General features: G+C 44.2%; 1 protein-coding gene across 1 annotated transcript in view; it reads left to right on the plus strand.

Annotated features, from left to right (window-relative positions):
• Positions 1–10,071, plus strand: part of LOC139262454 (rho GTPase-activating protein 24-like) — a 48,156-nt gene extending 38,085 nt beyond the window's left edge. The window contains exons 7-8 of the mRNA XM_070877640.1: positions 6,586–7,549; positions 9,882–10,071. Of these exons, the coding sequence (XP_070733741.1) occupies positions 6,586–7,549; positions 9,882–10,071 (1,154 nt within the window). The remainder of the gene's footprint in view (positions 1–6,585; positions 7,550–9,881) is intronic.
• Positions 10,072–18,659: the final 8,588 nt, after the last annotated feature.

The raw sequence follows: 18,659 nt of genomic DNA on the forward strand, positions 1-18,659 counted from the left end.
TATTTGTTTAACTGGTCCGTCATTTCTTTGTTCCCATTATAAATTCGCCTGAATCTGACTTCACTAATTTTTTTCTCTTCACATATCTATAGAAGCTTTTGCAGTCAGTTTTTATGTTCCCAGCAAGCTTCCTCTCATACTCTATTTTCCCCCTCCTAATTAAACCCTTTGTCCTCCTCTGCTATATTATAACATTCTCCCAGTCCTCTGGTTTGCTGTTTTTTCTGGCCAATTTATATGCCTCTTCCTTGGATTTAACACTATCCTTAATTTCCCTTATTAGCCACGGTTGAGCCACCTTCCCCGTTTTATTTTTTACTCCAGACAGAGATGTACAATTGTTGAAGTTCATCCATGTGATCTTTAAATGTTTGCCATTGCCTATCCACCGTCAACCCTTTATGTATCACTCACCAGTCTATTCTAGCCAATTGATGTCTCATACCATCGAAATTACCTTTCCTTAAGTTCAGGACCCTAGTCTCTGAATTAACTGTGTCACTCACCATCTTAACAAAGAATTCTACCATATTATGGTCACTCTTCCCCCAAGGTGCCTTGCACAACAAGATTGCTAATTAGTCCTTTCTCATTACACATCACCCAGTCTAGGATGGCCAGCCCACTAGTTGGCTCCTCGACATATTGGTCTTGAAAACCATCCCTAATACACTCCAGGAAATCACCCTCCACCGCATTGCTACCAGTTTGGTTAGCCCAATCAATATGTAGATTAAAGTCGCCCATGATAACTGCTGTACCTTTATTGCACGCATCCCTAATTTCTTGTTTGATGCTGTCCCCAACCTCACTACCACTGTTTGGTGGTCTGTACACAACTCGCACGAGCGTTTTCTGCCCTTTGGTATTCCGTAGCTCCACCCATACCGATTCCACATCATCCAAGCTAATGTCCTTTCTTACTATTGCATTAATTTCTTCTTTAACCAGCAACGCCACCCCACCTCCTTTTCCTTTCTGTCTATCCTTCCTAAATGTTGACTACCCCTGGATGTTGAGTTCCCAGCCTTGGTCACCCTGGAGCCATATCTCCATGATACCAATTACATCATATCCGTAACTGCTATCTGCGCAGTTAATTTGTCCACCTTATTGCGAATACTCCTCGCATTGAGGCACAGAGCCTTCAGGCTTGTCTTTTTAACACCCTTTGTCTCTTTAGAATTTTGCTGTAATGTGGCCCTTTTTGCTTTTTGCCTTGGGTTTCTCTGCCCTCCACTTTTACTTTTCTTCTTTCTATCTTTTACTTCTGTCCCCATTCTACTTTCCTCTGTCTCCTCTATCATGTGGGACCTTATCAAAAGCTTTGCTAAAGTCCAAATATACTACATCGTATGCACTACCCTCATCGATCCTCTTGGTTACCTCCTCAAAAAATTTAATCAGGTTAGTCAGACACCATCTTCCCTTAACAAATCCGTGCTGACTGTTCCTAATTAATCCTTGCCTTTCCAAATGCATATTTATCCTGTCTTTCAGGATTTTTTCCAATAATTTTCCCAGGTTAGGCTGACAGGCCTGTAATTACTCGGCATATCCCTTTCTCCCTTCTTACACAAGGGTACTACATTAGCAGTCCTCCAATCCTCCGGCACCATGCCCAAATCCAAAGAGGACTGGAAAATGATGGTCAAGGCCTCTACTATTTCCTCTTTTACTTCGCTCAACAGCCTGGGATGCATTTCATCTGGGCCCGGGGACTTATCTACTTTCAAAGCTGCTAAACCCCTTAATACTTTCTCTCTCATTATATTTATTTCATCCAGAATATCTCATTTCTCCTCGATAGCAGTATCTGCATTGCCCCTTTCCTTTGTGAAAACAGATGCAAAGTATTCGTTAAGAACCCTCCCAACATCTTCTGCCTCCACACAAAGATTACCCTCATGGTCTCTAATAGGCCCTACCCTTTTTTTTAGTTGCCCTCTTACTCTTAATATATTTACAGAACATCTTAGGGTTTTCCTTAATTTTACTGGCCAAGAATTTCTCATGCTCTCTCTTAGCACTCCTAATATCCTTTTTAATTTTGCCTCTTAACTTCCTATATTCCTCTGAAGATTCTATAGTATTTAACATTGATATATGACATAAGCGTCCCTTTTTTCTTAATCCTCCCCTGTAAGTCCCTAGACATCCAGGGGGCTCTAGAATTATTTTTACCAACCTTTTTCCTTAAGGGCACATGTTTGGCCTGAGCCTTCCGGATCTCCTCCTTAAATGCCTCCCACTGTTCCAACACTGATTTACCCACAAGTAGCTATTTCCAGCCAAATCACTCCTTAACTTAGCAAAATTAGCTTTTCCCCAATTCAGAACTTTAATTCCAGGCCTATTCTTGTCCTTATCCATAACCAACTTGAATCTGACTGAATTATGGTCACTGGCACCCAAGTGCTCTCCCACTAATACCCCTTCAACCTGCCCAGCTTCATTCCCCAAAACTAAATCCAAGACCGCCCCCTCTCGTGTTAGGCTTGCTACATGCTGACTAATAAAGTTCTCTTCAATGCATTTCAAGAATTCTGCACCCTCTATACCCTTCACACTAAATTTGTCCCAATCAATATTTGGATAGTTAAAATCCCCTACTATTACTACCCTATGGTTTTTGGACTTCACACCAATTTGCCTACATATTTGCTCCTCTATCGCCCTCCCATGTTTGGGGGTCTATAATACACACCCAGCAGTATGATCGTCCCTTTTTTATTTTTCAGTTCGACCCATATGGCCTCATTTGATGATCCCTCTAAAATATCGTCCCTCCTCACTGCTGTAATAGTTTCTTTAATTAGTACCGCAACCCCTCCTTCCCCCGCCTTTTTACCCCCCTCTCTATCTTGTCTAAAAATCCTGTAACCAGGAATATTGATCTTCCAAACCTGCCCCTCTTTCAGCCATGTTTCTGTAATGGCTATAATGTCATACTCCCAAGTATCTACCTGTGCTCTTAGCTCATCTGCCTTATTCTCTATATTCCTTGCATTAATGTATATACCATTCAGCACAGGAGGACCTCCTTGCTAACTACATACTAAACCCTGCTTCCTCTGTCTTACAGATTTGCTTTCTAGATTCTTGCTATCCAATTTCAGCTTTACTTCCTTCTCTTTTGAATTCGTTCTCAGGTTCCCATCCCCCTGCCAAGCTAGTTTAAACTCTCCCCAACAGCACTAGCAAAACTCCCCATGAGGATATTGGTCCCAGCGCTGTTGAGGTGCAACCCGTCCGGTTTGTACAGGTCCCAGCTCCCCCAGAAGCGGTCCCAATGCCTCAAGAATTTAAAGCCCTCTCTCCTACACCATCTTTCCAGCCACTTGTTCATCCTCTCTATCCTTCTATTCTTATATTCATTAGCACGTGGCACCAGTAGCAACCCGGAGATTACTACCTTTGAGGTCCTACCCTTTAATTTTCTTACTAGCTCCCTGAATTCTTCCTGTAGGACCTCATCCCTTATTTTACCTATGTCGTTGGTCCCAATATGGACCACGACCTCTAGCTGTTTACCCTTCACCCCAGGATGCCCTGCGTCCGCTCTGTGACATCTTTGACCCTGGCACCAAGGAGGCACAAAGCCATTTGGGAGTCACGTCTGCGGCCGCAGAATAGCTTGTCTGTTTCCCTAACTATAGAATCCCCTATCGCTAGGGCTCTTTTGTTCTTCGTCCCACCCCCCCTGTGCAGCTGAGACACCTGTGGTGCCTTGGAATTGGCTCTGGCTGCACTCCCCAGAGGCACCATCATCCTTACCGATACTCAGAAGTGAATATTGGTTTGAAAGCACTACCTGCCTAGCACACTTACTATGTCTGGTGGTCACCTACTTCCCCTCTACCTGCACGCCTTTACGCTGCGAGGTGACCACCACCTGAAACATGCTATTCATGTAGTTCTCAGCCTCGCGGATGCACCTTATTGACTCCACCTGCTGCTCCAGCTCCGAAATGCGGAGCTCGAGCAGTTGAAGCTGGAGACACCTCCTGCACACATGGTTCTCTAGGCTACGTGAAGCATCCAGGACTTCCCACATGCCGCAGGATGTGCACTCCACGTTTTCTATTTCTCACAACAAGCATCCGTTGGCCTCTTTTTTCATACATTTTATTATCTTGCTTACCTCTACACGGTCACCTCACAGTTAATTCTTTTAACATAAGAACATAAGAACATAAGAATTAGGAACAGGAGTAGGCCATCTAGCCCCTCGGGCCTGCTCCGCCATTCAAAAAGATCATGGCTGATCTGGCCGTGGACTCAGCTCCACTTACCTGCCCGCTCCCCATAACCCTAAATTCCCTTATTGGTTAAAAATTTATCTATCTATGATTTGAATACATTCAATGAGCTAGCCTCAACTGCTTCCCTGGGCAGAGAATTCCACAGATTCACAACCCTCTGGGAGAAGAAATTCCTTCTCAACTCGGTTTTAAATTGGCTCCCCCGTATTTTGAGGCTGTGCCCCCTAGTTCTAATCTCCCCGACTAGTGGAAACAACCTCTCTGCCTCTATCTTATCTATCCCTTTCATTATTTTAAATGTTTCTATAAGATCACCCCTCATCCTTCTGAACTCCAACGAGTAAAGACCCAGTCTACTCAATCTATCATCATAAGGTAACCCCCTCATCTCCGGAATCAGCCTAGAGAATCGTCTCTGTACCCACTCCAAAGCCAGTATATCCTTCCTTAAGTAAAGTGACCAAAACTGCACGCAGCACTCCAGGTGCAGCCTCACCAATACCCTGTACAGTTGCAGCAGGACCTTCCTGCTTTTGTATTCCATCCCTCTCGCAATGAAGGCCAACATTCCATTCGCCTTCCTGATTACCTGCTGCACCTGCAAACTAACTTTTTGGGATTCATGCACAAGGACCCCCAGGTCCCTCTGCACCGCAGCATGTTGTAATTTCTCCCCATTTAAATAATATTCCCTTTTACTGTTTTTTTTTCCAAGGTGGATGACCTCACATTATCCGACATTGTATTCCATCTGCCAAACCTTAGCCCATTCGCTTAACCTATCTAAATCTCTTTGCAGCCTCTCTGTGTCCTCTACACAACCCGCTTCCCCACTAATCTTTGTGTCATCTGCAAATTTTGTTACACTACACTCTGTCCCCTCCTCCAGGTCATCTATGTATATTGTAAACAGTTGTGGTCCCAGCACCGATCCCTGTGGCACACCACTAACCACCGATTTCCAACCTGAAAAGGACCCATTTATCCCAACTCTCTGCTTTCTGTTAGCCAGCCAATTCTCTATCCATGCTAATACATTTCCTCTGACTCCGCGTACCTTTATCTTCTGCAGTAACCTTTTGTGTGGCACCTTATCGAATGCCTTTTGGAAATCTAAATACACCACATCCATCAGTACACCTCTATCCTCTATGCTCGTTATATCCTCAAAGAATTCCAGTAAATTAGTTAAACATGATTTCCCCTTCATGAATCCATGTTGCGTCTGCTTGATTGCACTATTCCTATCTAGATGTCCCGCTATTTCTTCCTTAATGATAGCTTCAAGCATTTTCCCCACTACAGATGTTAAACTAACTGGCCGATAGTTACCTACCTTTTGTCTGCCCCCTTTTTTAAACAGAGGCGTTACATTAGCTGCTTTCCAATCCACTGGTACCTCCCCAGAGTCCAGAGAATTTTGGTAGATTATAACCAATACATCTGCTATAACTTCCGCCATATCTTTTAATACCCTGGGATGCATTTCATCAGGATCAGGGGACTTGTCTACCTTGAGTCCCATTAGCCTGTCCAGCACTATTCCCTAGTGATAGTAATTGTCTCAAGGTCCTCCCTTCCCACATTCCCGTGACCAGCAATTTTTGGAGGTTGAAAAAAGTTGTTCCAGTCTCCTCATATGTCAAAAAGTGTCAGCATAATACTGTTTCTAGCACTCAGTCAAAAGGTTGTAGGTATGAGCTCATGTTGGGACTTAAATAAATAATGTAGGCCAACGTGTAAGGGCGGACTACATTGCTGGAGGCACCATCTTTCAGATACAACATCTCATTGAATCTCCATCTACCTGTTCACAAGGATGTACAAGATCCCAAGGCATTTTTTCCAACACCACCTCTGGGCTTTACTTAAATCCATGACCAGATTAGACGCAATACTTGAGGTATATTTTGAGCCGCATTGAAGCACAAGTACTAACTCCCTCTGCTATTCAGTTTCCCTTTATTTGTATATTCTTGTGGAATGGTACACCAAAAACACATATCTCAATAGAATTTCAGATTAGAATAACTTCCAAACCTAACTTGTTTTTTTCCATAATTGAAACAATATCGTTTGAGTCACAAAATAAGCACAGTAGCTATTCTACTGCTTTTGTCCTAAGCCTTTGTGAATAATGTTCATGACTAATAACATAGCAATAAATTGACAATATTTGCTAAAATTAGACTCCAGTCACAAAGTTTTTTGGGTGGCAATGTTTGTATAATAAATAAACAGCATGTGCTTTGGAATGCATTATTAAAAATTCCTAAAATGGACTAATTTTCCACCCACAACCCAATCCCTTTCCCCACAGTGACTGCTTTAGTCCAGCAACTGATATCTACAATGATATGTGAACACAGCAAGCTGTTTCTGCAAGATGGTCTGCAAGCTCGACCAGTTGGAGAAGATAGTAAACGCTTACAGTCAGATTTAGCAACCTCTGCTCTAGTTTCAAATGGAGAAGATGCATGGAAAAAGAATAGCGCAATGACAAATGTTTTGTACACAAATGTTCATACTTTACCAGCAGTTGACAACACTGAATTAACAAAAATGATTAAAGAAATCAGATCTGTTAGTTCAAGGACAGACGTAAACCTGCCTATAAGCAGATGCCAATCAAACAGCATTGAAAATACCCCATCTTACACTGAAGTCAACAAACAAGCCACTCTCTATGGGGCACTTGATGTTTTACACAGCACTTTTGCAGTACAACTACATGGGGATGAGTCTGCACACCACCCCTCCTTATTGAATGAAACTGGGATTAAAACGAGATCCATTTATGTGCAAAATGCTTCTGTATCAAGTGTTCTGAATAACTCTGGCTGCTGGAATCAGATTCAGAAAAACAGCACATGGGAATCAGATGAAAGAATATATGAAAGCAGACTTTCAATTTATGATAATATACAGTTTTTGCCTGTAACCACAGAGGATATGGTGAGAGTTAACAGTGCAACCTGGCCTAAATCATCTTGCGAGATATCGCTGAGAGAAAACTCAAATTCTTACTGTTCCTCCAGAACCACTTGCCCAGATGAAAGATTAGAAAGCAGCTCTGTGGTGCTCAATAGAACACCACCATTGATTCCTGAAATCCCAGGAAATATTGGGTTTTTGTTAGGATGCACAGGCAGCAGCGAAAACAGAGATGTCTTTGTTTCTGTGAATGGTCTCCATACCAGTAAGAGTGTGCTACAAATTCTTGACATTAGCCTTGTGCAGAAACTGTCTAATCAGAAGGAGGAGTATGAAGCAAGAATCAAAGGGTAACATTTCTTCCATAAGCTGGTATCTAATGAAAATATTTAGTATAAGAATATTTCTAATGAAACCCATTACTTATAATTAAGTGCTCTTAAGCTTTGTGTGTACAGCCATTCAAGATTTTTAGAAGTCTTGAGGAAAGCTTTCAAAAATAATTCATATGTTAACAGAAATTTGATTGTACTCTAATGATACCTCTCCTGGTAGCTCACGTTTGAGTTTATGGATTTTCGACTCACAAAAATCTGACAACCTTTACAAGCACTTACCTCTAGGTTACATGGAACAATGGCTAAGGCAGCAATAAAAATGATAACTTATTAATGCTCCGAATAGTAAAGTTACTGGCAATACTAAAATTACTCACTCATCCTCTAAGCAAGTTGACCTGCTTTAGACATCACTGCAAACCACTGAAAATAAAAAGATTGATTTGTTTAAAAGAAACATAGAAGAATTGCCAGACATGATGGTTAATTAAGCTGTAATTAATAATTTGATTGAGAAAAAAAAACACACAACCGTCAAGCTGCCTGTATCTATTATTGTTTAAATTAAAATATTTTTTCCTTCTGGAGAATGGATATAATTCACTTTCTTAATCTTTTGGTCAAATTATTTGGTCATATTTTGGTTAGCACCAAATAGAAAAGCAGTTTCAAAATCAATTCATTTATTCATTTTTCTGTACAGTGGATCCTTTTATTACCGTACCCGTACATCTGTCAATCTTTAAATGAAAAGCACCAGACCCTCTCTTGATGTTACAACTGCCATCAATATCATAATTTAAGATTAAAAAGGAGACCAAGTTTTTTTTAAAAAGTCATGGTTTCTCTCTTACATTATTTTCCTTATACCTGTTGAGAGAATCCATGGATACCTAGAATATTTACCATTTCAATGATAACATTGTGAGGAACAGAGCCCTGCATCCAGCTGGAATCACCAAGGTTTGATTTAGGCACTCCCAAAGGATTCTAGTAGAATAACTGTTCTGATCTTAGGTGAATTATACATGACCAATGAACATATACAAATACAAACGCAAAATACTGCGGATGCTGGAATCTGAAATAAAAATAGAAAATGCTGGAAATTTCAGCGGGTCAGGCAGCATCTGTGGAGAGAAACAGAGTTAATGTTTCGGGTTGACGACCCTTCATCAGAACTGGTGAATGTTCGAAAATAACATTCTTAAGAAGCACTGAAAGGAGGAGGGAAAGAAAGAACAAAAGGGAAGATCTGTGATAGGGTGGAAGGCATGAGAGATTAGAGAGACAAAAGGTATGATGGGCCAAATTGAAATGGTAATGACAGAAGTTCGAAAAAGGTTAGTCTAGATAGGGTGTGAATGGTGGAATAATGACCAGCTGCCATTGGAGACAAAGAGAAAAAAAACATAAGATGGGGGGGGGGGGGGGGAGGGAGCCAAAGATGGGCAGAGGTCATGCTCTGAAATTGTTGAACTCGATGTTGAGTCCAGAAGGCTGTAAAGTGCCTAAACGAAAGATGAGGTGCTGTTCCTCGAGCTTGTGTTGAGCTTCACTGGAACAGTGTAGAAGGCCGAGGATGGAGATATCAGAGTGGGAATGGAGCGGAGAATTAAAGTGACACAGACCGGAAGCTCAGTGTCACACTTACGGACTGAATGGAGGTGTTCCGCAAAGCGGTCATCTAATCTGCACTTGGTCTCCCCAACGTAGAGGAGACCACATCATGAACAGCGAATACAGTATTCTAAATTGAAAGAAGTACAAGTAAAGCGCTGTTTCACCTGGAAGGAGTATTTGGGGCCCTGGATATGCATGGTAACCTTTAATTATAATACATTTCCCAAATGGTTTATTTTAAATCAGATTGATTTAGTGTGCAGTTTCATGTTGAAATTATCTGTTTAGTCTTATCAAGATGCAGAACCATAAAAATGACAGCTCAGAAGGTGGCCATTGAGCCCATCACACCTCTGGCAGTGCCAATACTAGCTCTTCTAAAGGAACTATCTGCTTTAATCACATTATACGTCATTTCCGGAGACCTGTTTTTATTCTTTCTTTTCAAAAACACATCCTTTTAAGTCATGTTATAGTCTGCCTTGATAGTATTTGCGGTAAAGTATTCCATGTTCTAATTGCAAAAATATTTTTCCAACTTCCTCCTTCATTCTTCTTGTGATAAAATGAATCTTTGTCCCCTTGTTACTGATTCACCAACCACAGTGGAAACATCCTCTCACTATCATAATCTTGCAAACCTGATGTAATATAGACTGGATGTAAATAGATCACCTGCTTCTATAATTCTGCATATTTTTATTCTGAACAACTTCTACAGCTTGGAGCAGAGACATCAGGAGTTAGAATCAGAGGTTCAGAAATTGCAGTCGAACTTGGATCAGCAAAGAAAAGGCTACAAGATAGCAGAGATCAAGATGAGAAATACTGAACAAGCAAGAGATGATACGGAGAAAAGAAATGAAGTATTACTAAAGGAAATGGAACAGTTGTTTTCATACTTTTGGTGAACTGATGAGACATCAAGATCAATAAATCTTCTGAGCACTAGATACTTGAAATTTTGGATTTCTTATATATTAAAAGAAAGACTGGCCTTTATATAGTGCCAATTGTGACCACCGGACGTCCCAAAGCACTTTACAGCCAATGAAGCATTTTTGAAGTCAGTGTTATAATGTAGGAAACGCGTCAGCTCCCACAAACAGCAATGTGACAATGACCAGACAATCTGTTTTTGTCATGTTGATTGAGGGATAAATATTGTTCGGGACACCGGGGATAATGCCCCAGCTCTTCGAAATAGTGCCATGGGATCTTTTATGTTTACCTGAGAGAGCAGACGGAGCCTCGGTTTAATGGTTCATCCAAAAGACGGTACCTCCGACAGTGCAGCACTCCCTCAGTACTGCACTGGAGTGCCAGCCTAGATTGTTGTGATCAAGTCTCTGGAGTGAGAATACACTTCTTCCCCTCCTCAATTGTTGGGTTTAAACATATGCACAGAGATTGTAACCTGCAATAACTACTTGATAAATCATTAAAATATTCTCAGAAAAAAGTAGGAGCTGAATTGTCTATTTAAAATAGTTGTGCAGAATTCTATCTTGTGGTAACTGGTACATTTAATAGTCTGTCTATATATTCTGCACAAGGTTGAACTGACAGTGACAATTCCAAAATACAGGCATGTGACCCCAATTGATCATACAAAAAGTCATCTTACTTCTAGACTGATCTTTGAGATCCAAACTTTATGTTCCGCACTACTGTATTTACAATTTTCAAAATAACAAACAGAACATTTGGATAAAGTAAAAATATTTGTAAGGATTTCTAAGTTTGCTAATACCTATGCATCTAATGCCCGAAGGCAAAAAAAATATGTATCCGGTCGGTCTCCTGGGATTTAAAGGCAAACTGCACCTCATAATAATGAGGAGCCCTTAAGTCAATGGTCAATGTCACAGATGTTGCTGCAAGCAAAATGGCTGCTGCCAGAGTTCCCTGTTCCGCAGACAGTGCCTTGGGGGTCTTGGTGGAGTAGGTGACCAGGAGGAAGGAGGTGATGTTCCCCACAGATGGGCAGAGTAGCCTGGCAGATAAACCTGGCAAGACCTGACCAGAGCTGCTACAGTAAGACTCCCATTCACTGCTTTCTTACAAGCTGTTCAGCCCTGCAGCACTCTATTATAGACCCACCACAAACAAGCCTTCCCACCCCCGCTTTCCATCTCTCTCCTCCAATTACAGCAACACAAATCAACTTCTGCTTCCGCTTTCACACTTTACACCTGCTCCTGCCCTCACAATTACTGGGCCCTCTTCCCCAAACCTGCTGCTTCTTTCCCTCACATTACGAACTATGCTAAGCTGCCTCAGACATTTTCAAATCCCTTCAACAGGCCATACACAAACATTACTACATATCTTGCATCAAGCTGGCACACAAGTGGCAGCTCTCCAGATCTGGAGGAGGGCTACCATTTTTAAAAGAAGCCAGCCTTTAAACGAAGACGAATAGATGTTTAACAGAAATTGTTCGGTGCATTGAACTGCCTGCCAAGGCACTTCTGCACCATGTCGGTCAGGGTGGAGGAGTCCACTTCCAACTTGTGTGGGGCCATAGCGCACGGCAGAGACGATGCAGTCAACCATTGAGCACGTGATCAGTTCTATGAATGCTGCAGTGGGGCCCTCAGTAACGGAGCCACTGCTGACAACAGCGGAGACAGTTTCAATGGAAGCTCAAAGTGCTGCCACTCAGGCTCAGGGCTCCACCTTCTCGCCACAGGTTTCCAGGTTATGTGAAATCGCTCCTTTAGTCTGTTCTCCCACAGATCAGTGTGAGTGCTGAGGTACAGCCCCATGAGAGGAGCAGCAGCACCATGGGAGAGGTTCTTGCTGTGCTCCCTCTCTCACCCACTCCCCCATCAAATAATACCCGTCCAGGTGCCAAAGAGCCAGTTCGGCCAGACTTGCCAGCAGTCGCCAAGATGTTACAATCTGCAGCTGGGCCCTCTTGGGTTTGAGCTCCTCAAGATCGCTGACCATGACCATCTCAAACACCCTCACGGGAGGTGCAGCAGTCTTCCTCCTCTCATGCTCCTCCCTTGGAGAAGAGTGTGAAATCATTGAAAGATTTACAGGCTGATTAATAGTCAGACGGGGCACGAGGTGAACGTTCCTTCGATGGCCATAACCATCATATACCAGCCGATAGGTTGGTTCGTTCTATATAGTGGGTGGGGTTCATGGGCTCCCACAACCCATACCATGAAGGGAAGCCACCAACCACCGGACACAAGTATCCTGCTAGAGACGGAGCTCTGGGTCTCCACTCACCAGAACGGTCTGGAGTGTGGTTTAAGTCCTGCACCTACTGAGTCAGAGGTGGGAATGCTCAGCCCCATGACATCGCTGCAGGAGTTCAAGGCAGCATCCTAGGGCTAACTATCTTCAGCTGCTTCATCGATGAACTTCCCTCCATCAAAGTCAGAAGTGGGGCTGTTCGCTGATGATTGCAGTGTTCAACTCCATTCGCAATTCCTCAGATAATGAAGCAAGACCTGGACAACATCCAGGTTTGGGCTGAAAAGTAGCAAGTTTCATTCGTACCACAAGTGCCAGGCAAGACTATTTCCAACAAGAATCTAACCACCTCCCCCTGACATTCAATGCAATACTCAAGCAGCTTGAAACCATCCAGCACAAAACCGTCCGCTTTATCGGCAGCCCATGCATCGCCTTAAACATCCACTCCTTGTGTGTACTATTCACAGGATGCACTGAAACAACTCACCAAGGCTTCTTTGACAGCCCCTCCAAAACCTGTGATCTCCACCAGCTAGGATGATGGCAGCAGATGCATGGGAATGCCATCACCTCCAAGTTCCCCACCACCCCGACTTAGACATTTATCACCAGTCCTTCATGGTCGTTGGGTCAAAATCCTGGAAGTCCCTACCCAATAACACTGTGGGAGCACCTTCACCAGATGGACTGCAGCTGTTCACTACCATCTTCTCAAGGGCAACTAGGGATGAGTAATGGTTACCACTAAGCCAAAGGCTCATTTGACCAAAATATGTAGAAGAACACTAGATTCAGCCATTGGATGCATTAATGCTCATGGTCAATTACAGTCTTTTACAGAAGAGTTTGATGAGCATTTATTGACCAGACAATATGATTTGACTGAAAGACCTAGAGGCTGAAACTGCCCACCACCCAAAACGAGGCGCACTTACTGTTTTCAATGTGTTCTGGCCGTCCCATTGCAGTCGAAATTCAGCACTTCAGGGATTTTTTTTCAGTGGGGCGGAAGTGGCCTCATCATGGGGGCGGAAGTGGGGGCAGGGCAGAGTGACCATCACTAGTGGGGCGGAAGTGGGGGCGGGGCAGAATAGCCAACGTCATCAGTCATTGCGCTGGCGCATTGATGATGTCATCACGCTGGCACATCATATCGTCTCTCCCCTTCAGTTAAAGGGGAGGGCGGCTGCGAACTCTGCAGCCACTTTAGTGGCAAACATTGGTCCACCAGGTAGGGCTTCAGCCGGGTCAACGACCTGGCACCCAAGAGGGGATGCCAGGCTGTCTTTTGGCAGCCCGCCCGAGCCCATAGCTATAATTGTCGGCCCGACCTTGCAGTCAGGCGACGAAAAAAAAAATAAGATGGCGGTGCTAACAGCGACACCTCCCCTTTAAGGGCGCCTGTGCTGCCAAGCCACAGAGAGTACAGGCAGTAAAAGTTGTCAGGGGCACCGATTGGCCATGGGGCCGCTAGTGCGGGGCAATTTCCCGAGGGGCAATTTTGCGAAGGGCTCCCGCCAGTCGGTATGGAGTTGGCGTGTGCACGCCATGGTGGAAAAACGGGTGGAGCGGACCCAGACAGCGCTCCAAAACGGAGGAAGGGCCATTTTCAAAATGGCAACCCCTCTGCAGAGACTCAGTGGTCATTCCGCACCGATGCACAGCAGCCATTTTCAGGCAGCCAAAGGCCTTATAGAAAGGGGCAATTTTGGCCCCCTATGCTGGTGTCTAGGTTCTGTGCAATCCTAAGGTGGTGGAAGGACTGTGTGCAGTGATCTCCACCAACTAGTTCAAGGGTAGCAGATACATCACCTCCAAGTCACACACCATTACGACTTGGACATACATTACCAGTCCTTCATGGTCGCTGGGTCAAAATCCTGGAAATCCCTCCCCCTAATAACACTGTGGGAATACCTTCACCACATGGACTGCGGCAGTTCACCACCAAGATACTGTTGGTGAAGGGGTATAGAAAGTAGTTAACCTCATTTTTCAATGAGTTGCTGTCGAAGAGCTCTTGTAACTGTAAAGACAGACTCAGTTTTTCTTCATTTTCTCTGTCAACAGCAACCCCGGAGGCTCTCTGGAAACTGTATTACAGAACAATGCCAGATCTATTCAGGCAGCTAAAGTGTTATCAGGGCTCTGGTGGAGGCATAGCTTTGATTACATGTCATCTCTGCTCAAGTGCAATAAGTCAGGTCTATTGGGGATAGCCCTTGCCTCCAAGTAACTAGTCTCTGACCATATGCTCTGTGTGAAAGAGAGGAGGAATGGAGGACTGGTGCAGCATAAAGGCATCATGCCAGGTATCTGGTACAGACCTGCATGTGCTGTTGCACACCACCTATATGTTCTGTGAGTGGAAGCCATTCCTACTGTCGTATACTCAAGGGTCTGTGGTGGAACAATGTGCAGTTGATGACACCCTGCATCTCAGAGAAGCCTGCAATTCTGGCAAAGCCCAAAACCCTGTCTTCCTGCTTCCACAAGGAAGATGAAGTCATTGGCTCTGGCGAAGAGCGCATCAATCACCTGCTATGCACAGCTGATTGACTAATGTTGCTATAGTCTGGAATGAACTGAGGCATAGAAATTCAGGGCCACAGTGAATTTCAGAGCCATAGAAAATGAGGAACTGGGCTGGAGTTGATGGGACACCGAACCAAGGATCGAGGCATTAGGACAGGCAACCAAAAGCTTGGTAAAAGAGGTGTAGGTTTTAAGGAGTGTTTTAATAGTGAAGAGGTGGAGAAATACAGGTTTAGGGAGTGAATTCCAAAGCTTAGAGCCGAGACAGCTGAAGGCATGACAGCCAACAGTGGGCAAAGGAAGTCAGGGATGCACAAGAGGTCGACCTTGTCCCATAATTTTACATAACACACATTGCAATGTATTTGTTTACAATGTCGGATAATATGAACATAAGAGAAAGGAAAAGGCCAGTGATTCCATCAGGCCTGCCCCATGTTATATTGCAAGGAAGCATAATGACTCCCAATGCTCCCACTCACCAGCAGCCCCCGGGAAAGGCAAAGAAGAAAACAGGAAAGCAAACTCTAGACCAAACCAGGGAATCAAAACGAGTTTCAGGAGACCACAATGACCACGGGGCACAACCCACCTACCTTTTGTTTATTGTGATATCCGCCTCAGCCAGGAACTAATCCAACTTCCTTTTGAACATTCTTAGTGAATCAGCACTCACTGTACAAGCTAGTAACTGGTTCAAGAGGTTTCAACAAGAAAAGCTTCCCGACATCTAACCTAATTCTGTGCTTATGTCCCTTGTATGCAGGCCCCTGGTTATCCACGACCTATCTAATTCAAATAGTCTTATCATCATAGGCAGTCTCTCAAAATCGAGGAAAACTTGCTTCCACTCTAAAAGTGAGTTCTCCGTTGGCTGCACAGTTTCTGTAACATGTGGGGCAGACAGTGGTTGAAGGAAAGGGTGGGTGGGGAGTCTGGTTTGCCACACACTCCTTCCGTTGTCTGCTCTTGGTTCCTGCATGCTCTCAGCGACAAGACTCGAGGTGCTCAGCGCCCTCCCGGATCTCTTCCTCCACTTTGAGCGATCTTGGGCCAGAGATTCCCAGGTGCCAGTGGGGATGTTGCATTTTATCAAGGAGGCTTTGAGGGTGGTCTTGAAGCGTTTTCTCTACCCACCTGGGTGTAGTGGGTGGTGGGTTTGTCAGCCTTTTCTGACCTTGACGGTTCGAATCATCCCACTCCCTGGTTCTAGGACTTGGAATTGTTAAGTTCTTCTTGTTGCGTTGCTGTAACCTCGTGTGGCAAGTTAGATGTTTCAAAGCCAGAGTCAAAGAGTCCAGAGGCCAAGTGCTTTTCCAGTATGTTCTCAGGTGACTGCTTTTGTACGATTTTGGCAGGCTGATCAACTCTAATTTGATCCCTTTGTGAGAATTTTGGTGGGCTGATTGAGCATTAGCATGATACAAAATTCCCAAAGGTGTTGATGGGGTTTTCGAATGGTGCTGTTAGAATGTAATCAGGTCTTGATACTGTCCATTGTGTGCTTTGCTGATGCCAGGGTTTTTCTGGATAGCTGTTTTAAGAATTATCAAAATATGTATGTATCTGGGTCCCTGGTAAGTGGGCTTTTGTTAAACTGCTAATGTCTCCCTGGGGCCTGCCTCCCAAGTGGGCTAGCAGCCGTATAAGGATCCCATTTAGCTATGCAGACCCAGCATACAATTTAAAATGTCCAAACTCAATCTAAAAGGCCCTAGTTTAATACAAAGGCGCCTAATAGTGAAATATTTCTGTCCACATTTCTCCTCCAAAAGTCTAACACAGTTCCCTTTTAAATTCCAGACACATGTCCATTTCAGTAGGGGGTCCCAGAATTTTGTGAATCCTACAGTCCCGCCTTTGACACTATTCCCTTATAGTGTCACCGTTGGTGAACAAAACTCCTAACATCCCAGAGCCAAACCTTCCCTCAATTACCTAGTTGAATAAAAAAACCTTGAAACATTACATTTCCCTCACGAATACAATGCATTAAGTATGCCTTTTGTGTTACAAGTTCCATTGGCAGAGGGGATCCAAACACCCGCACCCCCCCCCCCCCCACTCAACTCTTACATGTCATACTTCAATAAATTTCAAGATTCTTCAGGGTACATTACAAACTTTCAGAGTAGACTCAAACATTACAAAATTTTAAAGTACACTCCCCTAGGCATATCTTACAGCCGGGAGGTCAATTACACATTAACCAAGCATTCAGGTTACACACCACTTCTATACAAAATAAAATACAGCACTTTATACAGAAAAACCAAAATAATACTTAAACGCCCAATATTTCCCTTTTAACCCAAACCCCTGCGCTTGTACAGCAGGTGGACTGGGACTTTAAATTTAAATAGGAATCCCTGCGATTGTCAGGGCTCATCAAATACCCTCTGGTGCCGGGATCGGCGGCCTTTTTTCCTCTTCCTGCAACTAGTTCACAGTAAATACACTACAATGACAAGCTGACGTAAAACAAGAATATGGGAGGCAATCCGAATCCATGGAGGGACTTCTATGTTCTCCATCAAATCCCACCAGAGTGGAACTTTTATCTCTGTGATTTCTCTCCCAACTTGCACTGTTTTCTGTTCTTGCGCGTAGAAATGTCTCTGGGACACTGCCACTGCCTTGAGCAGAGCGGTGAGATGTTCAGGCAGAGGGGGGGATTGTATACCCGAAATGTGCAACATAATTCTGCAGGTTTGTTACATTGCTCCTGACAGTGAGGTGAATGGTAGAGGGTTCAGCAATGGGTAATATTCATTCGTGGGCCACTTGAACTTCTGCCTCGGGTTTAAAACAGAAACTGCTTTACTTCACCGGACACCAGATGTAGGGTCCGCGTTGATAGTGGGGTACAATGGTGGTGACACAATATTTCCCACCCCCTATGTATGCCACTTCTGGAGGAACGTGGTTTTGGGCCATAGTGCAGTTGATAGGCCGTGCGCCAGCAGCTTTAAACCCACATGGTGATCTTGCATAGGCGTTCAAGTGCTTGGGGCACAGTATTACATGTGCACCCCAGCTCCCTCACCCGGGGAGGTCAGTTCCTGTCAGAGCGTGCTCCCACTTTACGACATAAGGTGGGACCGCTGTGAAACGAATGTGTGATCCTCCCTGAATGACCCCTATATTCTCCACTCTGTAAACGGGTGCTGGTTGGGATGTCTCACTCATGACTGGCAGCCTGACCATTACCCCCATAAGTGTATGGTTGGACCCTCTGCAGTCTACTGGTACAGGGTAGGCCCCAGAGGCTAGAAGGAGCTGACACGGACTTAGTGGATGACTATACAGGTGGAGTGCTGCGAGGTGCTTGTTACTGATCCAGGAGGGGACTTGACCTTGGCTCAAGTCCTCCAGGTTGCTGCGGCCCTTGCTCAAATACCGTACAGCATGCACACCTCATTCTGTGCCGCCTGATCCAAAGCATTCCGATCCTCCCGTTTCAGTACATTCACAGTCTTTGCGTGTCTTTCCAGCTCTTCAATAATATCTTTTAAATGGACCATCATAGCTTGGTCCTCGTGTAGCTCTGAGCCTACCACTGTATTCTCAACCCCAGTATTTTGCGTAACTGATCCTTAAGTCCACTAATTTGAATCTGGAGTTCCACATCGTCTATGCTGTTGACGACTGAGGACCCAGTGTTATAAGCCGTAAAAATATTGTTCCACGTCCCCCTTCTCTGCCTCCCTGTACCACTATTTTGCTCTGCGGGGAAACTGTACAAACG

The sequence above is a fragment of the Pristiophorus japonicus genome, chromosome 4, assembly GCF_044704955.1.
Source record: "Pristiophorus japonicus isolate sPriJap1 chromosome 4, sPriJap1.hap1, whole genome shotgun sequence".
Classification (NCBI taxonomy): domain Eukaryota; kingdom Metazoa; phylum Chordata; class Chondrichthyes; family Pristiophoridae; genus Pristiophorus; species Pristiophorus japonicus.